Here is a 21,741-nt window from a genome sequence, read left to right as displayed (position 1 = left end):
TTTCACAATATCAAATATTACTAAGAATCACACTGATTGTTTTTCATTTATTTAATAAATGTAATAAATTTAATGTAAGCCTCTGAGATTAGAATTGAACAGCCTTTCCAAGAATCTGTTATGACACGTTTTGAGGGTGCTTCTTACCAGAAAACAAACTGGGATAGATATGTTTTTCTAAAATGAAGACTTTGTCTTGCAGGCGCTACTACTCTTAGAAAAATAATTGAGATTAAAATAATTAAATTACAATTTTTCCAAAAATTAAAATATCTAGAGGCATATAACACAGGTTTTAAGCCATTTATTATGTCACATTACACTGCATTTTTAGCTCTGCTATAAAATAGATATATCCTTTTCAAAAAAATAATATCTTTTCAGTCCAAGTGAAACTGAGGGGATGAAGCTAGAGTCTGACTGACCAAAAATATAATCCCAACAAGACCATATTAAATGACGCATCAAGACCATATTAAATGATGCATTTACCTGTAGTCCATTATTCTTTTCTTTATTTTTAATCCAGATCTTTCCTTGACCTTGTGGATCAATCAGCAAAGGATATCTAGATGCTTTAGTGACAATTATGCCATTCTGAATTGAAAGGTCATCATTTGGAAGACCCTGGAGGTTCCATTCACTGACTGTAGCACTGTCAACAAGCATACTGGTGAGGTTCAGGTCCTAATAGAAAACATGTAACGACAAAATTACTACCAGTTGAAGGAATTACATTAAAATATCCAGTGGAAGGGTTGCCTTCTTATTCTGATCACAATGAATGATGGAATGTATTTGGTAGATATTATCTTCTCTTTCTTCAAGGCCTAAACATTTTAAAGTGGTGCAATAATAAAAGTGAATTCCGTTCGAGCTTTGAAGGTCCATTAATTCTTAAATGACTTGAATGTCACCAAAGAAAGAGATAAATAGTGTTGGAGAAACTCTGAAGACACTTCAGGATCTTATGGCAAACTGATTTTGATCTTGTCAAATTCTTTTCATGCTACCTCATGAGGGTCATACTGATCAGAAGAGCTTCCTCCTGACATAAAGTTATGAAGTTCCCTCCAATCACATATAAGAGTACAGGCTGGCTTGTGGAGAAAGACAAAACATGTTACAGACCAATAACCATGGGCTATCATTGAAAAATATTGCTGATATGGTCAAAATTTTCCCAGCTCGTATACTCTCCTAAAGTTTGATTGTATCTAACAACCAACTTGCTTCATTTTATTCACTAGTAACACTGACTGACCTCTCAGAAATGTGTATGTGTGGGAAACGGTACTTAAAATCACAAATCAAGCTCTCCAAAATATTTTTTGAGGTATCATGATTATTAGTTTAAAAATAATAAAATTGAATATTTTATATTTGTTCCTTTTATTTTTCACTCAAGAACTTTTATTTTTTAACCTTCCTCTACAAACTCTTCTAAAAAGAAAGAGAAAGCTGTAAAACTTAAAAAAAAAACCAAACAACAACCCACATAATTTAGCAGCTGAAGTCTAAAACAAGATTTCAGGTGATAACCATAAATTAATTATACCAGTGGTTGAAAGACTCAGAAGGTTTTTTAACTCTCTGCTCTTTTTTCTACTCTCATTATTGAAGAATCTGAATGAAGCAACAGAAATTGTTCTCAGGAGACAGAGAAACTTTAAGAGTTTGGTTTCCAGTTGTGAAAAGAACATAAGAGAATTTAATGGCCAAAATTTTCAGCAACTGGAACCTAAAGCCATATTTAATATTCTCAGCAGCTGAGTAACATCCAAACAGCTTTTAGTTTTTGGATTGTTTAGTTAGTTTCAGCCACTCTGCAACTGTGAAACTTAGCTTATTTAAGAGCCTAGCTACACCAACAGACAGCTAATTTGAAACAGCTCTCTTTAAAATGTTATGCCTTAATGACTCATACACCCACAGCCAGTTAGTCTGTGACAAAGTAAAGCAGATGTCAAGCCTCTTCCTTGAACTACAAAGCGGCTTTTTTTTCCTGTGGTGTGAAGTATCAAGAGAGGCCCATCTGCTGCCTTTTGTGACTACTTAATTTGCTGGAAAAAAAAATTATAACGCTCTTCCATATACTGTCACTGAAATCATAATTCTGCCTTTAACAGCAGCTATCTAAACAGAATGGTAATTACAGTTTGAAACTCGTGTTAATTATGACATTCTGTGTCTAGCCCGTCTATAGGAAAAAAGCACAAACATGAGCAGCACGAAAATAATCAAAAAGTATTCCTCAAATTTTGAAGGCTGACGCTTAATAGCAATGTGGTCAAAACATCTTTACAGAGGCAAAATCTTGGTTCCTTCTTTCTTGTACTCTATGGACATTATATATCCAAGTTCTTACTGTGAAATGGCAGGAATCTTGACAGATATTCTCCAAGGTAAGCAGCTTTTAAGAACATTTTGTACATTGGGTTTGAGAAAGCCTCCCTGGGATAAATGTATGTAGGATAAGTCCCCTAACACACTGGTGAAGAATCTTGCCTGAGACTGCACTGTGACTGGTACTTTATTAATAAATCCATCCAGGCCTTACGTATTACTTTTCATCTAGAGCTCTCAGAAAGCTTTGTTGGGCAACTCAGAGTCATTAATCTTCGTAAGTCATACCATATATTGGACTGGGCTGCGAGGCTTACTCTGCCAGCTCGAAGTCAATCACTGTTATGAGAAGCACTATCCACCATGTTAACCAACTAAATAGAAAAATAAAATAAAAGATTCGCAAATAACTTGTATGAGATGAAGAGCATGACAAACCTCCTGTGGCTAAGCAGTCCCCCTAATATAGGTTTTAAGTGTCAAATCCCTCAAGAAGCTGACAATAAGATGCAGCAGGGATAGTAATCTACCTTCAGCACACTCACAGTGTTGCAGCCACAGGTGTATGCAGGTTGCACATCATTTCATGGAAAAGAGCCTGTACAGTAGCACCAGCACAGAGGTTGCTCACTTCATTAAAGCGAGTATATGATGTGTTCAGGGGACTGAAGCTGTGTGATGGGTCATTACCTCAGCCGCATTTTAGGCTACCTATATCTGCACAGACTTGGGCCACTTAAGGGGAAGGTATAATAAAGCCACAAAGAACAGCCCTACTGGTGACAAGCCTACATCAGTTTAACAGTTTAAAGTGAAGCAAGCTGAATTGGTGTAAATCCAAATTTTTAAAAACACAGGGTTGTTTTTAACCTAATCATTTCAATGAGACACATGAAGTAAAACTATATTAAACAGTAAGAGGAAACAGCTGAGTGTGCAATAGGAGGGTATTAATTGCTAATACATGAGTGTGCAGAGGGGATATTTCTGATAAAAAGAACATGTAATAGTCCATCCTATAATTAGGTGTAAGAGTATTTTTATGTTGAACAAAAATTTAGCTACGTAAAGACTAAATGTGGAGCATGAAGTCTGAAAAAGGAAAAACTGTTTCCATTTTACAGGTATTTGCTAGCAAGTTAGATTATTAACGCATCCTACTTTAATAAATTGAAAATAATGGAACCTTGTATTCCTACACTGTTTTCTTCTTCTCCCAATTTTGCTTATTAAGAACAGTAAGTTAAAGCACGTATGGTGGAATTTGTCAGAAATATGAAATAGATGCAAAAAAACAAACAAAAAAACCCAAAAAGAAACAAAACAAACAAACCAAAAAAAACCAAACAGCCTTTCTTCCAAATTCCCTCTTTATATTTTAGATTCACAGTTCAGAGTGAAAAGTGGATATCTAGAGAAAGAAAAAAAATTAACACATGAGACTGTAGGTGGTAAAAATGGAAATAAGCCAAATGCTGGTAGTTGATTGGGGCATAACTCCCAGCCAGCCCAGAAGCCACAGACTAATCTCTTCATCTCTTCACTGTTCTGTGGGCATAACTTGGGAAACTGCCTGAAAAACTCTAAGGACATTGAAGTTAATCTTTATAATAAGATAACTTATAAAGTTGAGGGAGATGTTTACAGTTGGTGTTCTCTTTGATACAGGTGCTTCCTACTTTTGGTAAATGCTAGATGTAGCTGATTTGCTCTATGTCTGAAATCACAGATACAACAGGGTACAGGTGAAAAACATTATTATGGGTGAAAAATCCGACCACCTGATGGAACCCCTTATGTTGCAGTAGATCTGTTCTAAACCGCTAATTTTGACTTCATTTCCATTTTATGCAGTTTCCTTCCAGGACAGCAGATCACAGGTAGCCTCTCTGACTTAGATTTGCCAGAGCCTTTTCTTATGCACTAATATTGCAATGCATGAAATTATTGAGAGAATTTTTTAGAAGCTCAGTTGGCAACTGTTCAGAATTTTTATTTATTAAAAATATGATGAAACATGACAGTCCATAAATAATTTTCCAATTAAGTATAATTCTGGAATTGATTGTTCTTAACATTACTTCCCTGCAAGGCAATAAATAAAGTTGAAAGAAAGTATGAACACTTACATTACTGTATGGAATCTTACTGTTGTTCATCTCTTTCTTCCACAAATGGAGCAGCAAATTCCTGTACTCCTGATTGAAAGGTCCAGAATAGGAGAGAAATCCAGTGGCCAGAAGGACATTCCCCACTAAATGAGTAATTTGATTTTGAAAGCTTTTGCTGCTCTCTGTCCAACGAAGCTGTATGTAAAAATATTATAAAGAACTTAGGCTAAATAGACACAAACCTAACCATGAAGATCCAATTTCAGAATCTCTTTCAGGTAGATAACTGCTCTTGAACCACAAACATCTTTTTTTTTTCTTTTTTTTTTTTCTTTTTTTTCCTTTAAATCATTATTTTCTGAAGTAGTTTTACCAGAAGAGATGGCAGCCACCTAAGTGGAGATTACATATCTTTACCAACAGGCTGGCCAAACCAGTAGAGAAGGTGTTAAAGAAGGAATGCAAAGGGAGGAGGAGGACAAGCAACAATCAGAGAGGAACTGAAGAACCAGGCTGGCAAATAAAATGTGTAGAGTGATGTATACAGATGAAACCTAACAATCAATAAAACAGGACCATGAAGCATATCTACATAAAAAAGGTGTTGCCTACCAGACAGAACCCCAGGATGGTTTTCATACTGGTTCTGGGAAATCAGCACAGCTGGACACTTCTCTGAAATGCTCATGCACAAATGTGCACAGTACAGAAAACAAACAGAAGGAATTAGAGGTCTGCAAGCAGCTACAGTCATGATCTCATGGGGATCACTGTGACACGGGGGGAAATTTCCCACAATTGCAGTGCTACAACACGTATGTAGACTTGTTAGGAAGTACAGGCTGGAATGGTGATGAGCAGTTTCCCTCTATGTGATAAAGAAGCTGGAATGCATGGAGCTCTGCATCTGAGTCTCTGGGTGGTCAATAGTCTTTAGAAGGTCACTATGACTGAGAGAGATTTCTGAGGACAAAGCGAAAACAAATATCACTCCTATAAGGGGAAAATGAATGACCCTTTGAAAATAGAAGGGAGTGCACTCTCAGCAAGTTGATACACTTGATAAATGGGCTGCTATCCAGAGCACATTGAACAGGCTGGAGAAATGGACCAACAGGAATCTCCTCAAATTCAGCAAAGGAAAATGTTGGTACTGTCTCTGAGAAGGAAAAACTCAATGCATCAGCATGGTCCCAGTTGGGACTGACAGCTAGAGAACAGTTGGGAAGAAAAAGGCCTGGAAGCCAAGTGGAACATGAGAGAGTAACAAATGCTCAGAACAAAGATGGTCAACAGCAACCTGAGTTAACTTCAGATGACTGCTGGAAACACATCCAGGGAGGTGATTATTCCTGCTATCACTGGTGAGACCACTTCTGGAGTACTGTGCTCAGGTCAGGTCACCAGATATGGACACATCAGAGAGAGTTAAGCAGAGAGTCCAAATGATTACTAAGGAACTGGGGCCTCTGTCATATAATAGTCTTAGTGAGACTGTTTAGGCTTGAGAGCAGACCCCTGGGGAGAATTTGGCAATGTGTTAATATGTCATGAGTGACTTCAAAGAAGGTGGTGCCATACACTTTAGAATGGTAACCAGTGAAAGGACAAGAGGCAGTGGGCAGGAATTCAAATACAGGTAATTCCATTCAAATAAACAAAAAAACAGTGAGAATGGTCATGGACTGGAATAGTTTCCAAGAGAGGCTGTGGAATCTCTGTCTTTGGAGATAAACTTCTGTGGGATAAGGTCCTGAGAAATCAAAAATATGCCAAAAGCATCTAATGGTTTTGACTAAACAGTCTGAAGCATATCAGTACAAACACTTGAGATCTGGCCTTACAGGGTTCAATGGTTGAAGGTCAAAGTGTCTTTGATGAGACTCATGAGTCTTGATTTTGTGTGTTTATAAACAAGGATTTCTCAAAGCAAACAATCAGCCAATTAAAAAAAAAAAAAAAAAAAAAGAGACCATCCTGCTTTTTCTGGAAACTGACAGCTTCTATTATAAGCTGAAGCTATAAAAATCTGCACAGGAGAGTAAAACTTAAAGCTCGGTGCAGAGGATAAAGATTAGCCCATAATTCTGTGAAAGGTTTCAGTAGCAATCCAAACTCAAAATATAATTCAGAATATTAGTCAAGCTTCAAATTTCTATTCTTGTATAGTTGGTGAGAAAAAAAAAAAAAAGAGTAATCCTTCTTATGAATATTTTAGGGCAATTATTTAGGTTAAGCCTAATTCCTCTTCTTACTAAAGTTAAAAGGAGTTTGGGTCCTTGGCTTTCATTTTGAACGTTATCCCAATACAAGTCATATGATCGCTATACGTAAGAATTTGGCTAACACAATAAATGGCTTTACTTTGTTAGATACATTGATTTAAAAAAAAAAAAATAAAAAAAAATCCACACGTGTAACTAAAATAAAGTGTCACAAAATATCAAGACATCACTTTGCCTTGAATTTCTTGAGCACTGCTAATGATTGTTATGGGTTATTCTCAAACCTGAGGACCAACTCTGTGCTAGTACTGTAGTACTGTACTCATAATGTGCCAGCACCTTTTCTCCACCTAAGCCTTCTATCAGAGCAGTGGCATTGTTCATCTTCCTCCTGCAAGCCTCAGCATCATCAAGTAAGGCCTGCTTCTCTTTCATAGCAGCATCATACATGGCTTGTACTTGATCCAGTTCCATCTGCTTCTCATCCAGCTGATTTTGTGCATTATTTAGTTCAGTTTGGGCAGCTGCAAGTCTTCCCTCTTGCAAGGCTAGATTTGCCTAGAAGCATTTCAAAGTAAACAGTCATTAATACTTGTTATTTGGCAAGTCAATGACATTCATTTAGTGGCATATACTGTACTGTATCAAGAACTTCTAAAAATAATACTTACACAAGATAAAAGCATTTTTTTCCTTTTATTGTTATTCAATGCAATCTTAAAATGTTTTAATAACATTTTCAGAGGGATCCATTAATCACACAACAATTAATGGTGTATAAGCACAATACCCCTGAAATAGCTGTATACTAGATATATGAGGCGCTGCATACAATATTTCCTGTGATATCTTCTCAGTGCAAAAGAAAATTAAGATTGTGCCTCATAGACTATAAAATAATAATAATGATAATGGAAGCTAATCTTCTTCTTTCTTTCCTCATCAATTAGTTCTACAATAAAAACGTAACAAACACATTTTTTGCTCCTCTGGAGACTAAGGCTCTAAAGACATTTCATGTATGTCTATGGAAATTTGAATAATAAGCAGACATTTTTTAAACTTGGCCTCTTCATTTCTAATAAGAAAAAATATATCTGTTTTGTGAATCCAGAATTTGTTTCCAAATACTTGTTTGTGAAAGATTAGAAATTGACAAAATGCTTATGAAACACTTACAGATAAACTTTGTTTCCATTTGCTCTGAATATTTAAAGTACTTCTGTTTCTCCTGCTCTAAAAGTTACAAAAATGGAAACTAAGAATTTGTAATAATGTTTTATTGCAAATATGAAACTTGACTCTCACATCACATCAGAGCAGAGCAAGGAATCTCTGGCATGACTTCTAGTGAACCATATAACCTTGGGCTGTTTTTTTGACATTAAATCTTGACTAAAGAGATATATTTAATTTCTATCAAACTATATTAAAGTCAGCAAATTCTTGCACTGGATAGGAAAAAAAAAAAAAAAACAACATTAAAAGAGAGGAACCAAATCCCATTTTGAGATTAGGCATGATAAAATAGTGGAGCATGGAGTCCATTGGGTTTCAAGATAGGTCTGCCAGCAATTAGAGAAGCTTATCTGTAATAATCACTGAAGCACAAATTTAACACTTCAGTGTTACACTTCCAGAAAACAGCACTATCAGCAAAAACACCATTTACTGTAGTTACTGCATCTGTTGACAAATCCTAGAGATAAACAAATATTTTATAATGGAGATAAGCCAGCAAAATGGCCATTCATAAAATATCCATCATGTAAAGATGCTGAAATATTTTTATTCTACTCTTATTTATCAAAGTGCATATTAAAGAGCATCTCCTAGAGACCGATACTGTTGAATCAGAAGACCAGTGAGTCTTGATAAGACCCAGCTAAGCAGATTTCAGAATCACAGACACTACTTCTAGTGAATCTTGTACTCTCCAGAAAAGCTTAAACACTGCAGGAGTTTTGAGTAGGTGACGCAATGTTCCTCTGCTCAACACCAGGGAAGGCAAAAAGGGCCCTTTCTAGGCCCCAATAATAAAGGACTGACAACAGATGTCTTAATAATACAATGCCCCGATAAAATAAGTGTAATAAATGTAGTTAGTGAGTAAATCTGATACCCCTTTAGATGCTGAGCACCCCATGTTCATGCAACATTGGACAGAGCCTAGATGATTTTTCACATGGTATGCCATGCAGCACAAATCCTGTTCATGGAGAAAGACCGCTCTCTTTTGGTCACTAAAGCTATCATATATCCCTCTTTTTGTTCTGTTTTACTAAAGCAATTACCTTATTAAGTCATTTGTCATTGGATCTTTTACTGAGATCCAGAGAGGACCCTACAGCATCTCTCTGCCACCTAGCCTCCTCCTTCTCTGGTGCAGAACATCATCTTTCATCACTGAATCCATGAGAGGCAAAAATGAGAGTAAAACAAAATTATGAGGCTCACAAATATTGAGGTGACACAGGGAAAAATATCACTGGAAAGTTGGGAAGAGCAGCCAAGACAAAACAGCTGGAAGAACAGGGAAATTGCACCTGCCCATGAGGATTCATATTTCACCTTGGCATTTACCATTGCAGTACACAGTAAGCCATAGTGAAAAAGAATGCCCAATACATACAAGCAATGGTGCCTTGCAAATATGAAAAAGCTGTATCTCCACACAGCAATAAACTGCACAGAAAAGGTACAAAATATGAATAAAGCAGACTTCCTACTTCTTAAAAGCTCCTAAAAGGCTACCAGTCTTGTAGATGTAGGCACAACCAAAATAAATAAATAAATCTCATGAAGAAACACTTCAGATGAGTACAAAGAAAAAAATCTACTGCACTCTAACATGGAAAATCCCCAAATTAGTTAGGCATTACAGGGATCTCTAGCAGAAGACTTATAATAAGAAGTAATTTTATAGACAATTTAATAAAGGTTTTCAGCAAAGTTTAGGGTAATAAGAAAGTATTAGTCCCTTTTGGTATTGGTTTGATGTATAGGATGCTTAATCATATGTGATGAATGATGCTTGTTTGCATAGGAATGAATGCTAGCATACCTGTGTGACCAACATATGTGACTCCCCAAGGCAGAGACTACTTAGAATCATAGAATTACTCAGGTTGGAAAAGACCTCAAAGATCATCGAGTCCAACCTCAGCCTAGCCATACTACCCTAACTCTATCAACCCTCTGCTAAATCATATCTCTGAGCACCACATCCAAACGGCTCTTAAACACATCCAGGGATGGTGACTCAACCACCTCCCTGGGGAGCCTATTCCAGTACCTAAATACCCTTCCTGTAAAGAAGTGTTTCCTCATGTCCAACCTAAACTTACCTTGCCACAACTTGAGGCCATTTCCCCTTGTCCTGTCACCTGTCACCAGTGAGAAGAGACTTGCCCCACTCTCACTGTAAGCACCTTTCAGATACTGGAAGAGGGCGATAAGGTCTCCCCTCAGCCTCCTTTTCCCCAGACTAAACAGCCCCAGCTCCCTCAGCCTCTCCTCATAGGGCTGATTTTCCAAGCTCTTCAGAAGCCTCACTGCCCTTCTCTGGACCCACTTCCAGTACCTCAATGTCCTTTTTGCACTGAGGTGCCCAAAACTGAACACAGTACTCGAGGTGAGGCCTCACCATTGCCAAGTACAGGGCTTGCTTCGGTTCTCCCTGGAAATCATCACTCTCTGCCTCTCACTCCAATTTCACATTTCAAAATTACATGGGTACAAACACTGCTTTCATATAGACATCACTAGCAGGTTGGCTGGCAGTTTCCTGCACAGTTTTGCCATGATAGCAGAAGGAAAGTTTTCCTGCCAAGAAGGCTATCAGAGTTGCAGGAATCTTCTTATGAAGATTTCCAGCCAATTAACAGAGGGAAGGAAATGTGTCTCCCAACCACAAAGAACCATTGCAGCCTTTCTAATTTTAGTGACATTGCTATGTGAACAAGATTCACACCCTTCGTTTCATCTCTCTGAGTCACGCAGCAAAGCAACGATTCAAAATTTGTTCCAGTTGGATGCAGTGTGAAAGCCTGATAAATGGATTTTACGTGAATGAATCACGAGGATTGAGGACATGAGAACCAGACTGCAAGCTCCTGGATAGGGGGTTTACATGAGAACACTTGGAGGCATGTGCAAGAGCCATGTCTTTGGCCTTCCCTTGCCAATGGCCCTGTGGGGAACCACACAATACCCTCATGTCTGTCTGCTTTAGCCAGTGCCTCATTTGCTCTTTTTGCATCCTACATCCTGCATCTGTCAGCATAGGCCAAGCGTTATTAATCAGCACAGACTGAACTGCTACTTTGCCTCATTCCAAGAAGCCATATAAGAGGCCTTCATAACAGGTGGTGAGATGATTTTGCCCCTTAGTCTTTTTGCATTCCACATAAAAACAGGAGAAATAAACAAGTAATTACGATCCACGGCTATGCTATTAAATTAAACAGGTCCAGAAGCTTCCTCTGGCACTGAAATCTGTAAGAGTAAAGCAGCTCATGTAAAATTCTTCCAGCCTCTAAAACATCACACTGTGTGCAAACAGACCTGCAGAAAGGGCTCTTTGGCCACACTAGTTCCTGAGAGGTGACCAGAGACCACTGAGAAAATGCTGCCTGGCCAAGATCAAGTACACTCTAGGGACCATTCTAACAACTTAATTGTGTAGATGCTCATTTTCTAGTGTCTAAGGTTCAGTCACACTGTTTAATTTATCAATATTTCCATAGCCTCAAGTTCCTCACTGATTCACTTCAAACTCAATTTTGCTAACCACTGAATATAACTGGTCCTGCTCCAGGAAGGCATTTAAATAAAAACAAATAAAAATGTCTTATTTGATAAAAATCTTCACATTGCTAAATGCTATCTCTGTTCATGTATGGATTGCCTAGAACAACCCTGGATCACCACGAAGAGCAGCTGTTCCTCAGTAAATACAGGAAACATTAGTAGAAGAGTTTTGAGGATGCATTGAATGACCACATTGGTCTCCCTTCCCTTCCCTTCCCTTCCCTTCCCTTCCCTTCCCTTCCCTTCCCTTCCCTTCCCTTCCCTTCCCTTCCCTTCCCTTCCCTTCCCTTCCCTTCCCTTCCCTTCCCTTCCCTTCCCTTCCCTTCCCTTCCCTTCCCTTCCCTTCCCTTCCCTTTCTTTTTCTTTTATATTTTTTTTTTTCCTTTGGCTGACATTACTTCATGGAAATGTAATCTCTAGCTGCTCCTGCCCAAGCTTACTGCTGATTTTACATGAAGATAGTCCACTGCTTTTACATCATCCTGATCAGAGCCTCAATATCATGAGAAGGTTGGACTCAGAAATAATTTAGGGAGACGTAAGAGAAGCAAGCACATACATAGGTTTTGCAGACATTAAAAAACAAAAACAAAAATCCAAACAAGGCTTTTCTTCATCTCAAAAATCTAATACTCACACACACACACACACACATATAAAAATACATACATGCATGCATACCTGAACATGCAAACATGTCCATGCAGAATGGCATGTCCTCTATCTCTTTGCTATCAGTGACCATTTGGGGGAATTAAAACAACCTGTGAAAGGCATGGAGAACCTGCCTTTTATCTGCTTTATGCAGCAGCCTCAATAGCTACTGAAAGATTCTTCACTTCTTCCTTTCCAAGTTATACATCCTGACTCTAACCTGTTCCATTCCATATAATCTTCCTTTCCACCCTCTCCTAATGAATGACTTCCTTGAATTCATACTCAAATGTTTGTGGTTACCAACTGGACAAGCACACTCTTACTTGAATGGTTGCCCCCCAAATTTTCACACTGTTCCTCCTAAGGTGAATTCCAGTTATTGACTCCTGTGGGTCTTAGTTCAACATAGAGACAAGCGAAAACAAAAAAAAAAGCAAGAAAGTTCCATATTTAAAGCTGCATGTGATAGGGACAATTCCCCATATCAAACAGAATTTATAAACTACAGACAAACTTTTCTTGATCATTGTAACAGCCTAAGGAGCGTTTAATTAAAATCACTGGAGACATCTCCAAGGGAAATTATTTCCTTATTTTAATTGGAAGCTAGCACAATCAAAACTAAAACTTTCTCATTCTACTTCTATTTTCTTCAACTAATGGATAAATAGAAGATGGTGTTTCAAAATTATCAGGTTAATCCAGTAGGCTTGTTGACTGGTTAACAAACTAGAGAGGAACTGCTCATGGTCGTGCTGAGGGTCCACTGGAAAGCAATACATGGTGGGTGCTTTATGATAAACAACCCCATTGCACTACGTTTGAAGGCAATGTTTGTTTGTACTGTCCATGTTCGACTCTGAGTAGTGACACTTAGGCTGCAGGCCACATATGCGAATAGTGTAGGTATTCGTTTCAAGGGAAAAATTCATTTTTGTACCCTTATACACAATAATTACTAAAATATAAGACATTATTAGTCAGTTTTCATACAGTGTCACGTTTAAGATTAAGGAGTCACCGAGTCCCATTTAAGATGCAATTAAAAAATACATTGGCTGGATTATACAAGTGTTGAAGAGGGGTTGTCTCCTAGAATTGCAGTTGGGATAAAGCAATTTGATTCATTCATTCAGAAAGCCTGCTTTTAGCACTGGATGATTTACCCTGTGTTAGTCCTTTATGAAATCTAATTGCACATTTATTTTCAATGATTTTCTTAGTATCACTCTACTGCTTCCCACAGTTCTTTAAACCTTTCCTTTTATTATCTTCAATTTAAAAATAATGGAAACTATCACCATATCTAACAATAGTTAACAGTTTGCCAAGAAATACATGCTTAGCTTTATATCAGTTCCAATGTGGCAAGATGTAAATACACAAATATACATTTATATGTAACTTTAAATCATGTATTAAAAAAAAACTGCAAGAGCACTTGCACAGGTTTTATGGAGTTGCATCTGAGCATTAGTCCAGCATTTCCTGTTGTTTTTTTTTTTGGTTTAGTAGATCTAAATAGGTGCATATCAGATTCTGTTTTCATTAGTGAAAGTTATATTATTTTAAAAAATATAAAATATAAAAATACAGTCATTGATTACTTGGTTAAAAAATATTATGTTTTAATCAATTTGAATTTGATCAGTCCAGATAAACTTAAAGCACATATGAAGGCTTTTGAACATGCAAATGGATACACTGAATTACACAAAAGGAGGCAGAGCGTAAGTACAGTGGAAGCCTAACTGATTGGTATGTATTTCTTTCAAAAAAAACTAACAACAATATAATTGTCTATATAAGCAACTATCAATCATTATATATATTCAAAGTTATTTTTTAATATGCTCATATTTTAAACATTTCCAAGATAATAAAAATATCTTTATCTGCGCAAATAATGGTAGCCAGTCCCTTTCTGCTGTAATTTTACAATAATTTCACTGTTCCTAAAGAATTCTGTGTTAGCTAACTGTATATTACATATACAATCACTTGTAGCATCTTGACGCTCAGAAATTTTCAGATAATTCAATTCCAGATACTTTCACTAAAGAATACTTCTTTATCAAGAAAGGTCTCTCCCAAATTCTACCAGTCCCATGACACGGCACGCTTCTTCCCAAGCCAGTTAAGGCAGAGGGGAAATTTTCTTGAAACTACAGTGCCTGGCACCAAGGTTAAGGGCAGACATGGTAATTCTCAGTTGCCAATAGCCAAGGTGTATAAAGAATCTATGCAGTGAACACTCCCACTGAAAACTGATGGCATGCACATAACTAACAACTGTACCACAGCGTAGCTCTGCAAGGGGAAAAAAGGGCAGGACTTCTCTGACATTTGAGTGTTGGACTTCAAAACTGTGCATGAAGAAATAAGAATCTCTTGTAAATCACTGTCTTTTTTAGCCAAAATACTGCTGCATTTTTTGCCTTCAACCATAGTTATCTCTCAGAGAAATGAAATGAATCATATGAAATACCTTAAGAGGAAGGACTTCTTTATTAATACCATAGAAGTAAGCCATTGCTTGTGTCCATGAGCATAGACCCGCTACGTTTCCACACACTTTTTTAGCCGTCTCCAAATTATAATCCTCCATGTCCAAATAAGGCTCTAAAAGCTCCACAGTTTCTCCTGTAATTGAGTCCTAGACAGCAGAAAGGTCAAATTATTTTTGAGAATGGATGTTAAAATCTACTTCACCAAAACACTTTTCTTTTTAAAAACACAACTCTACCACTTCTTACAAGACAAATGAATTAAATATTTTTCATTAACACAGACATTGCTTTCTACTCTTGGGAAGGTCAGGTTAATTTTTGGGGTTGTTGGTTTGGGTGTGGGTTTTTTTTTGTTTTGTTTTATTTTATTTTATTTTATTTTATTTTATTTTATTTTATTTTATTTTATTTTATTTTATTTTTTTATTTTTTTGTTTTGTGAACTTAAGTAAAAATAACTTCTACTTCCACTGAAAAAAAAAAAAGCTGACTAGAGTTTCTAGTTTATATTTCATCAATTTATTTGGTCCATAATATTTAGAGATATTACTCACACTTGTAGCTCTTGACAACCTAAGCTAGTCTAACTACCTCTTATTACAGCTCTCTGCACCTTCTTTCCCTGTCAGCCTCAAGATCCGCTCTTGCCACATCTTTAATGACATCATCAATGCTCTTAGTGAACTATTGTGGAAATCGATATGATAGCAATCCAAGCCATCACACAACAGTGTTCTGTTTTCTTCTAGGCAAGTTCCCTGAACCAGCTCACCATGACATCACACAGATCATAGTGTAAATGGAGGGAGTTCTGTGTGAAGCTTGGAAAATGGAAAAGGTGAAACTTCTCATTTCTGTAGAGAAACCAACACTGACTTCATTGAAACCATCCCTTTTCCTTAACTGCAAATGTGATTTCTTTCAGCTTTTCACTTCATTATTCTAATCTTACATTTTTTTCTCCCTTCTGTTGAGAATATGAAAAGCCAGATCTTTGATGACGGTGGTTAATCTATAATTACACAAGTGTCAGAAGAAAATGGAATTCATCTCCTTAAGAAATGTAGAGAGTAGAACAGATTACACAGGGTAATAATAGTTGCTTAACAACAGAAGCACTAAGAATCTTTCTTTTATTGGCAATGTATTAACATGTTTCTTTCAATGAATCTAAAAATGATCCTCCATTAATAGCATCAGGCAAAAAAGTACCTCCCTTTTTTTTGGAGGTACATATCAGAAAGGACAGTCTTATACCTGTCCGATCCCTAGCTACTATAGTAATGACAAAGACATTCATTACATTATTCCTAAAATCATATATTCTGATGTTCTAGTTATAAGCATTTGCTAAAATGAAGAGTAATGCTGGATAAACATTTTGATTTTTTTATTCTCCCACTTGAAATTATAAATTAGCAAGCCAGCAAGAGTGCAGCAAAGACCAAACAACAGTGACCTAAGATCCTATTTGAATGTCATTCTTCTCAGGAACAAATTTTAAATCCAAGGAGTTTTTTCTTCCACTGGTCTTCCTTGCATAACAAAACTAAGAAAATATCACAAATCTCACAAAAAGATCAAGCAGTTCAGTATACTCAGAACTCCAGATACGATGGCCTTACTTCTCACATATGGTCCATACTGGAAACAAGAAATAAGGCAAAGGAACAACATAGAAAGCACTTCATCAGGAATACAGTCTGGAATGCCTTGTCACATTTCACAGGCATGAGTTCCAGCAGGAACTTAGCTTCACGGAGGCTGTTCAAATTGCCCTGAATAAAGTTAAATGTGTTCCAGCAGGAACATGTACTATCAGTAAGTGCTAAAACTGGAAACCTCACATGCTTGAGTAAGGAGTGTATAATTGGCCCCATTATCTTTAAACTCACTTCCTCTATCTGTTTATAGAAGGCAGCACTTGGAAAAGTGGCCAGACTGACAGCCCCAGACAGAGACTGTCTGCAAAGGCAGCCCAAGTTTCTATGTGCTGCCATGTCAATATGGCTCACAGGGAGAAGCAGCTCCTGGCAATAGTGAGAGTAGCAGTTTCAAGCCACATCTGCACAACAGAAGAACTCTGGTAGCTTAAAAAGACATAAGCAAAATGCACATCTGAAGCTGTTTTAAGAATCCGTGCACAAATGAACAGTTTTCTGCAACACTGCAGAAAACACAGGTTTTGCCAAAATCTGCTTGGCATTATGACTTTTAGAGTTGGACTTTGATTTTGCCATTAATACATTCTGGGTCTTCTACTAGCTACACGTCTAGCTATATCTTCTCTTCCCTGCCAAGAAATTCCCCTTGCACCACAGTTTAGAGAATCTTGCTGTAAATGGGGCAGGCTTTTGCCCCTAAAAGAAGTAAAAATCTGTTTGATTTTTTCATTTGGTTGATCATTCTGCACTTTACTACTACTATAACAAAATAGTCCCAAAAATTCCCAGTAGCTCTAATTGTTTCAGACTACCTATGACCTTCTGTTCTTGCAGATGACTTAACACACAAATATGAGGAAGATTTTACCTGATCTCTAAGATAGCTGTGGGAGTAATAATGCCACTAACAACTTCTTACCTTCTGAAAACTAAGCAGCATGCCTAGAAATCCAGAGTTATTCATTAGTTTCAGAGCCTCAGCCCATGATGGCTTCACACATGGGCGTTCTTGATCAATTGTTACTGAGTCTATTTTTCTTTGGAATAAAAGTAGCACACAATCCATAATTCGCATTATCAAGTGAGGAGGTTTACCCAGTTTGCGAACAGTTGCGATGTCAGAGGGCTTTATTGTCTGTAAAGAAAAGAAAATAACCAATTTATTTAAGCCATCACTTGATGGTAGAGAAAGATGTTTTGCAGGGGACTGCATATTTAATGCCACTGCTTCATTTTTGCAGGTGACCCAGAAGTAGCACTACAGAAAGGCCAGACTGCTTGTACCTCTAAGTGACTCATTTTATTACCTGACAGTAGAGGAGATACTTCTTATCTTACCACTCCACTACCTCAATTTTCAGTTTTTTTCTACCAGGTCAGTGATAACCCTTTCATATTATTGTATTTTTTCAACCACAACGTTCCACATACAGCAATTGCAAAATACATGTATGTTCAGATTATCTTTGATTCTGACCTGCAGGGCTGCCTCTGCTTCTTCCAGAGCAGGTCTCGCAGCTTCAAGCTTCTCTTCTGCTGCTGCTTTATCAATGGCAATGTCATCCACAATGGCCTGAGCTTTGTCTTTTACCTTTTGCACCTGCATTTTCACTTTTTCAGCAGCTTGGGCTTTCATTGTTACTTCCAATAAAACTTCATCAGCTTTTTTTGAAGCTAAAGCCAAATCTTTCTCCTTCATCACCAGCTCCTTGGAAAGCTGATTTACTGAAACCTCAGCTTCCATCAGTTTTGCAAGACCTGTGTAGAATAAATTCCATACAGCAGTATGAGTACATGAGAGAGAAACCTCAGTGAAGTGATCTGGATACTGAAAATTAGTCACATCCACATTTAGAAATGCCAGTGAGTGATCCCCACCTAGATGAAGCCAGGTTAATATTTGTTTAATATTTTATGTATTTTTTTTATGGGTAAAAGCCCTCAGAATCTGCCATTGGTCACTTATTTATATTTTTATATGTGAGAGGGATGCTAAATAATGCAAATGGTGCAAATTCACAAGACTATATGAAGTACAAAACTGATCCTAAGATCCAAAGATCCACAGAACAGAGAAGAGGGACCTGATATTCTAAATAATGCAAGTGAAGATGAGATTAGCCTGAGCTTCTACATTAAACATATGAAGATCCAGATGGACAGGGATGCTAGATTCTTGAGCAATATTTCAAACATTTCATCAAAGGATGAAAAAATTACATGCATCTATATGTATAAAAATCCTTGTGATTCTGTGATTCTTATTAGTAAATGCATGCATACAAACTCTAAAAAGCACAAATATTTCTTCTAGCCAGACAGACACCATCTATTCATGCAGATATATGTAAATAGCACAGTTCTGAAGTTGGTGGCAGTAGGAGAAAAAATGATTTAAGTTTACGTCCAGCTCTAAACAACATTCAGTTTCAGAAACCATTTGTTAACTGTGTATGACATCATGCGGTGCACAGTTTTTGTATTTCTACACTTGGTATATAATGTTTATTTAAAAGAATCTTCATAGTGACTGAATCTGAATATTGCTTATTTTCCCTCGGATTTAATTTTAGTATGTTTAAATGTGAAAATTAGGAAGCAGTAGCTCCATGGCATACAGACGTATAGAAGCTGGAGTTTTAGGTATTTTAGCTGCTAACTGATGCTATTTTAAAAACTCATTTGCAATATGCAATATTCACAGTGTTCCTCAAAACAAAAAACTCCATATATTTTGTAATCTTACACAACAAAGCTGAAAATAAGGCAGCCTGCTTCCAAATGAAAGTGGGCTCGCAGCTCAAATCCATAAGCTAACTTTCTTGACATGTAAGAATTAAAACTTGAACATTCTTTCATTCTTATTCCTCTCAACTTAAAAAATAAATCTATATCAAAAAGTACATAAGCAGAATTTACAGTACCTGTTCTCATGCGTTCTGACAAACTTCCAACATTGGCAAACTTCTCTTTATAAACAGCTTTGTAGCCTCCAATGAAGGACAGATAAGATTTTGGAGTCACAAACGTTCGACGTCTGTATCGTTCAAAGTATTCAACACATTTTTCAGCTACAATATCTTGAAACGTTCCCATGGTGTTAATAACACTTTTTTTCACTTCGTCTGTGCACTTAATAGGGTAGGAAGCTAAAAAATGTTGTGCAACTGCTACAAGAGCATCTTTAGGCCAGCGCTGGAACCAATCCATGGTACAGCCTGAAATCAGACCTGGAAATTTGAGTGCGCGAGTTCTGAACTTTTCCCCAACAGGAGAAAAGCAAAGTACCACATGCAAGTTATTGCGAACTCGAGTAAGAAAGTAATTATAAAGATTTTCACCAGTGGGAGTACGTTTTGGATACTCTTTCTTCATTGCTGGTATCAGGTCTTGTGTGATTTCACCAATTTCATCTCGTGCAAAAAGATTTGAGACTTCACCTGAAGTCAAAACGTTGTTCAGGTACTCAAGAAAAGATTCATCTCTGATTTCGTTGTCTGTGAATATAAAGACAGTGCCCTTTCCTTTTTGCCCAGCAGCGCGATACAAGATTTTCAGATCATCCAAGAGGTTATTGGTGGCATATGTTCTGGGACAGGAAAGAATTAAAGAAAGAGAGAACAAAAACAATGGATCAATCTGGGAAATACCTTTTATATGGCTCAGTTTACTTAGGCAGGATAAAACTCTACATATGAATTAAATACTGCATGTCCATGGTTTATGGGCTGGTTTGGCCTGATTCTGTGACTAATGGAATGGTAGACATAACATGATATTATGATGCTGAATACTCATAACAAAAAAACAACAACAACAACAAAACAAAAAACAGAAAACCACAACACCATATCTCCTGCTTTCATTTTTCAGGGATTTTTTTTATTAAATATTTTCCCAAAGTGAATGGTTGGTTCCATAAATCATAGGAGAGTAGGTGAAACCAACAGAATAAGGTGCTAGAAAATAAAATGTAAGAGTAATGCTATCTTTAACTTATGCATGATACAGCTGCTTTGCATCCCTGCAGATTGTAGACTTAAGCTCTTTGTTCAAATTGAAGGTTAGTGTAGCTGGATTAAGTTGTCAAGTAGGTTGCCCATTGCCATTAAACTTAAATACAGATGGATTATCTTTTGAAGATATTAAGAGAAAGTTAAATTAAATCACTGAGGGACAAGAATAAGAACAACTGGGTTTTCTACTGTGTTATTTGTGTTATTATATTGTCAGTATTTGTAATATTGAATATATTATCACTTGGGCTGATTCATTCATTATGTCTCTTACAGTTGGTGCATACAAGTATGAATCTGCTGAATCCCAAGCAAATTTCTGATTCAGATTGTGAAATATCAAGAACAGTAAAGTAAGGTTAATAAAATGATAGATTCTGTCCATTGTGTCCTTACACTATTAAATTGCTGGAAATAGGAACTTCTGTTCTTTAAAATCAGTTTATTTCCAAGGGCCTTAAGTAATACGTGTAATACAGACAGTGCACTGTTTAGTATTTGCAAACAACACTGCTTTGAAATTAAATACACCATACAGAAAGTCTCGTAGTGCCCTTGCAGCTGCATCTTAACAGTTAACAAGGTATTAACAAATACCTTGAATGAAAGCCCTGTAGAACTTGTGCAACATTCTAGCTGCTCAATTTGCTAGTGAGAACTATAATTACTACAGTGATTTGTGGTATTCTTTATAAGAACATACAAATGAAAAATTCTCAACATGTCCTGTAGTTTTCACTGCCAATCGTGGGTTCTTAACCCTGCAAATGCTATTTAAAAAAAGATAAATAGGTGAAGGACAGTCATTACACTCCTAGTTGCTTCAGGAAGATTTAAATGAATAGTCTTCCAGACTATTAAGTGGCAACGCCGACAAATAATTAACTGGAATGATCTCTTCCAATTCCCTAGTCAGGAATGACAGGGACTATTTCAAAACAGCATCTACAGAATAAAGACAGAGGAAACCTTATTTCATACTCTGTCTTTACTCACCCTCCCCCTGACTCCTTCTACCTCTGAAAAGAAACCAAATAAATGCAACTTAAAAGACAGGGCTCTAACAAATAGATTACATAGATAGATAGATAGATAAAGAGTTCCTCTCCCCCTCAGTTTTCACAAATTACTAAATTTCAGTACTACCCACAATTAAGTAATAGTAACAGTTGTAATAATGAGATCTGGGCCTGTAGCCATCTGTAACAAAAGTTACAATTTCCCCCAGCCATCTCTATTTGGCCACTGCACATAATACACCAATAGATTATTCCATGTTATCTTTGGTGTAAAATGATGTAGAGGGAATTTACAAGAGTGCATTGCAAACTCAAATCCTGAAGGGGAGGAAGACATTGTTAACAGCATAAAGGCCCCAAAACAAAGATCCAGGGTCAGTC

At 36.9% G+C, this 21,741-nt stretch overlaps 1 protein-coding gene across 1 annotated transcript in view; it reads right to left on the bottom strand.

Annotated features, from left to right (window-relative positions):
- Positions 1 to 21,741, bottom strand: part of LOC107309909 (dynein axonemal heavy chain 5-like) — a 140,147-nt gene that overhangs the window by 49,064 nt on the left and 69,342 nt on the right. The window contains exons 57-63 of the mRNA XM_085539832.1: positions 19,250 to 19,914; positions 17,803 to 18,083; positions 17,245 to 17,460; positions 14,640 to 14,807; positions 7,022 to 7,240; positions 4,476 to 4,652; positions 493 to 687 (exon numbers count right to left, since the gene is read on the bottom strand). Of these exons, the coding sequence (XP_085395958.1) occupies positions 493 to 687; positions 4,476 to 4,652; positions 7,022 to 7,240; positions 14,640 to 14,807; positions 17,245 to 17,460; positions 17,803 to 18,083; positions 19,250 to 19,914 (1,921 nt within the window). The remainder of the gene's footprint in view (positions 1 to 492; positions 688 to 4,475; positions 4,653 to 7,021; positions 7,241 to 14,639; positions 14,808 to 17,244; positions 17,461 to 17,802; positions 18,084 to 19,249; positions 19,915 to 21,741) is intronic.

Source organism: Coturnix japonica, chromosome 2 (assembly GCF_054131305.1).
Source record: "Coturnix japonica strain WE chromosome 2, WE-NBRP24, whole genome shotgun sequence".
Classification (NCBI taxonomy): Eukaryota; Metazoa; Chordata; class Aves; order Galliformes; family Phasianidae; genus Coturnix; species Coturnix japonica.
This window is presented reverse-complemented; position numbering and strand designations above follow the sequence as displayed.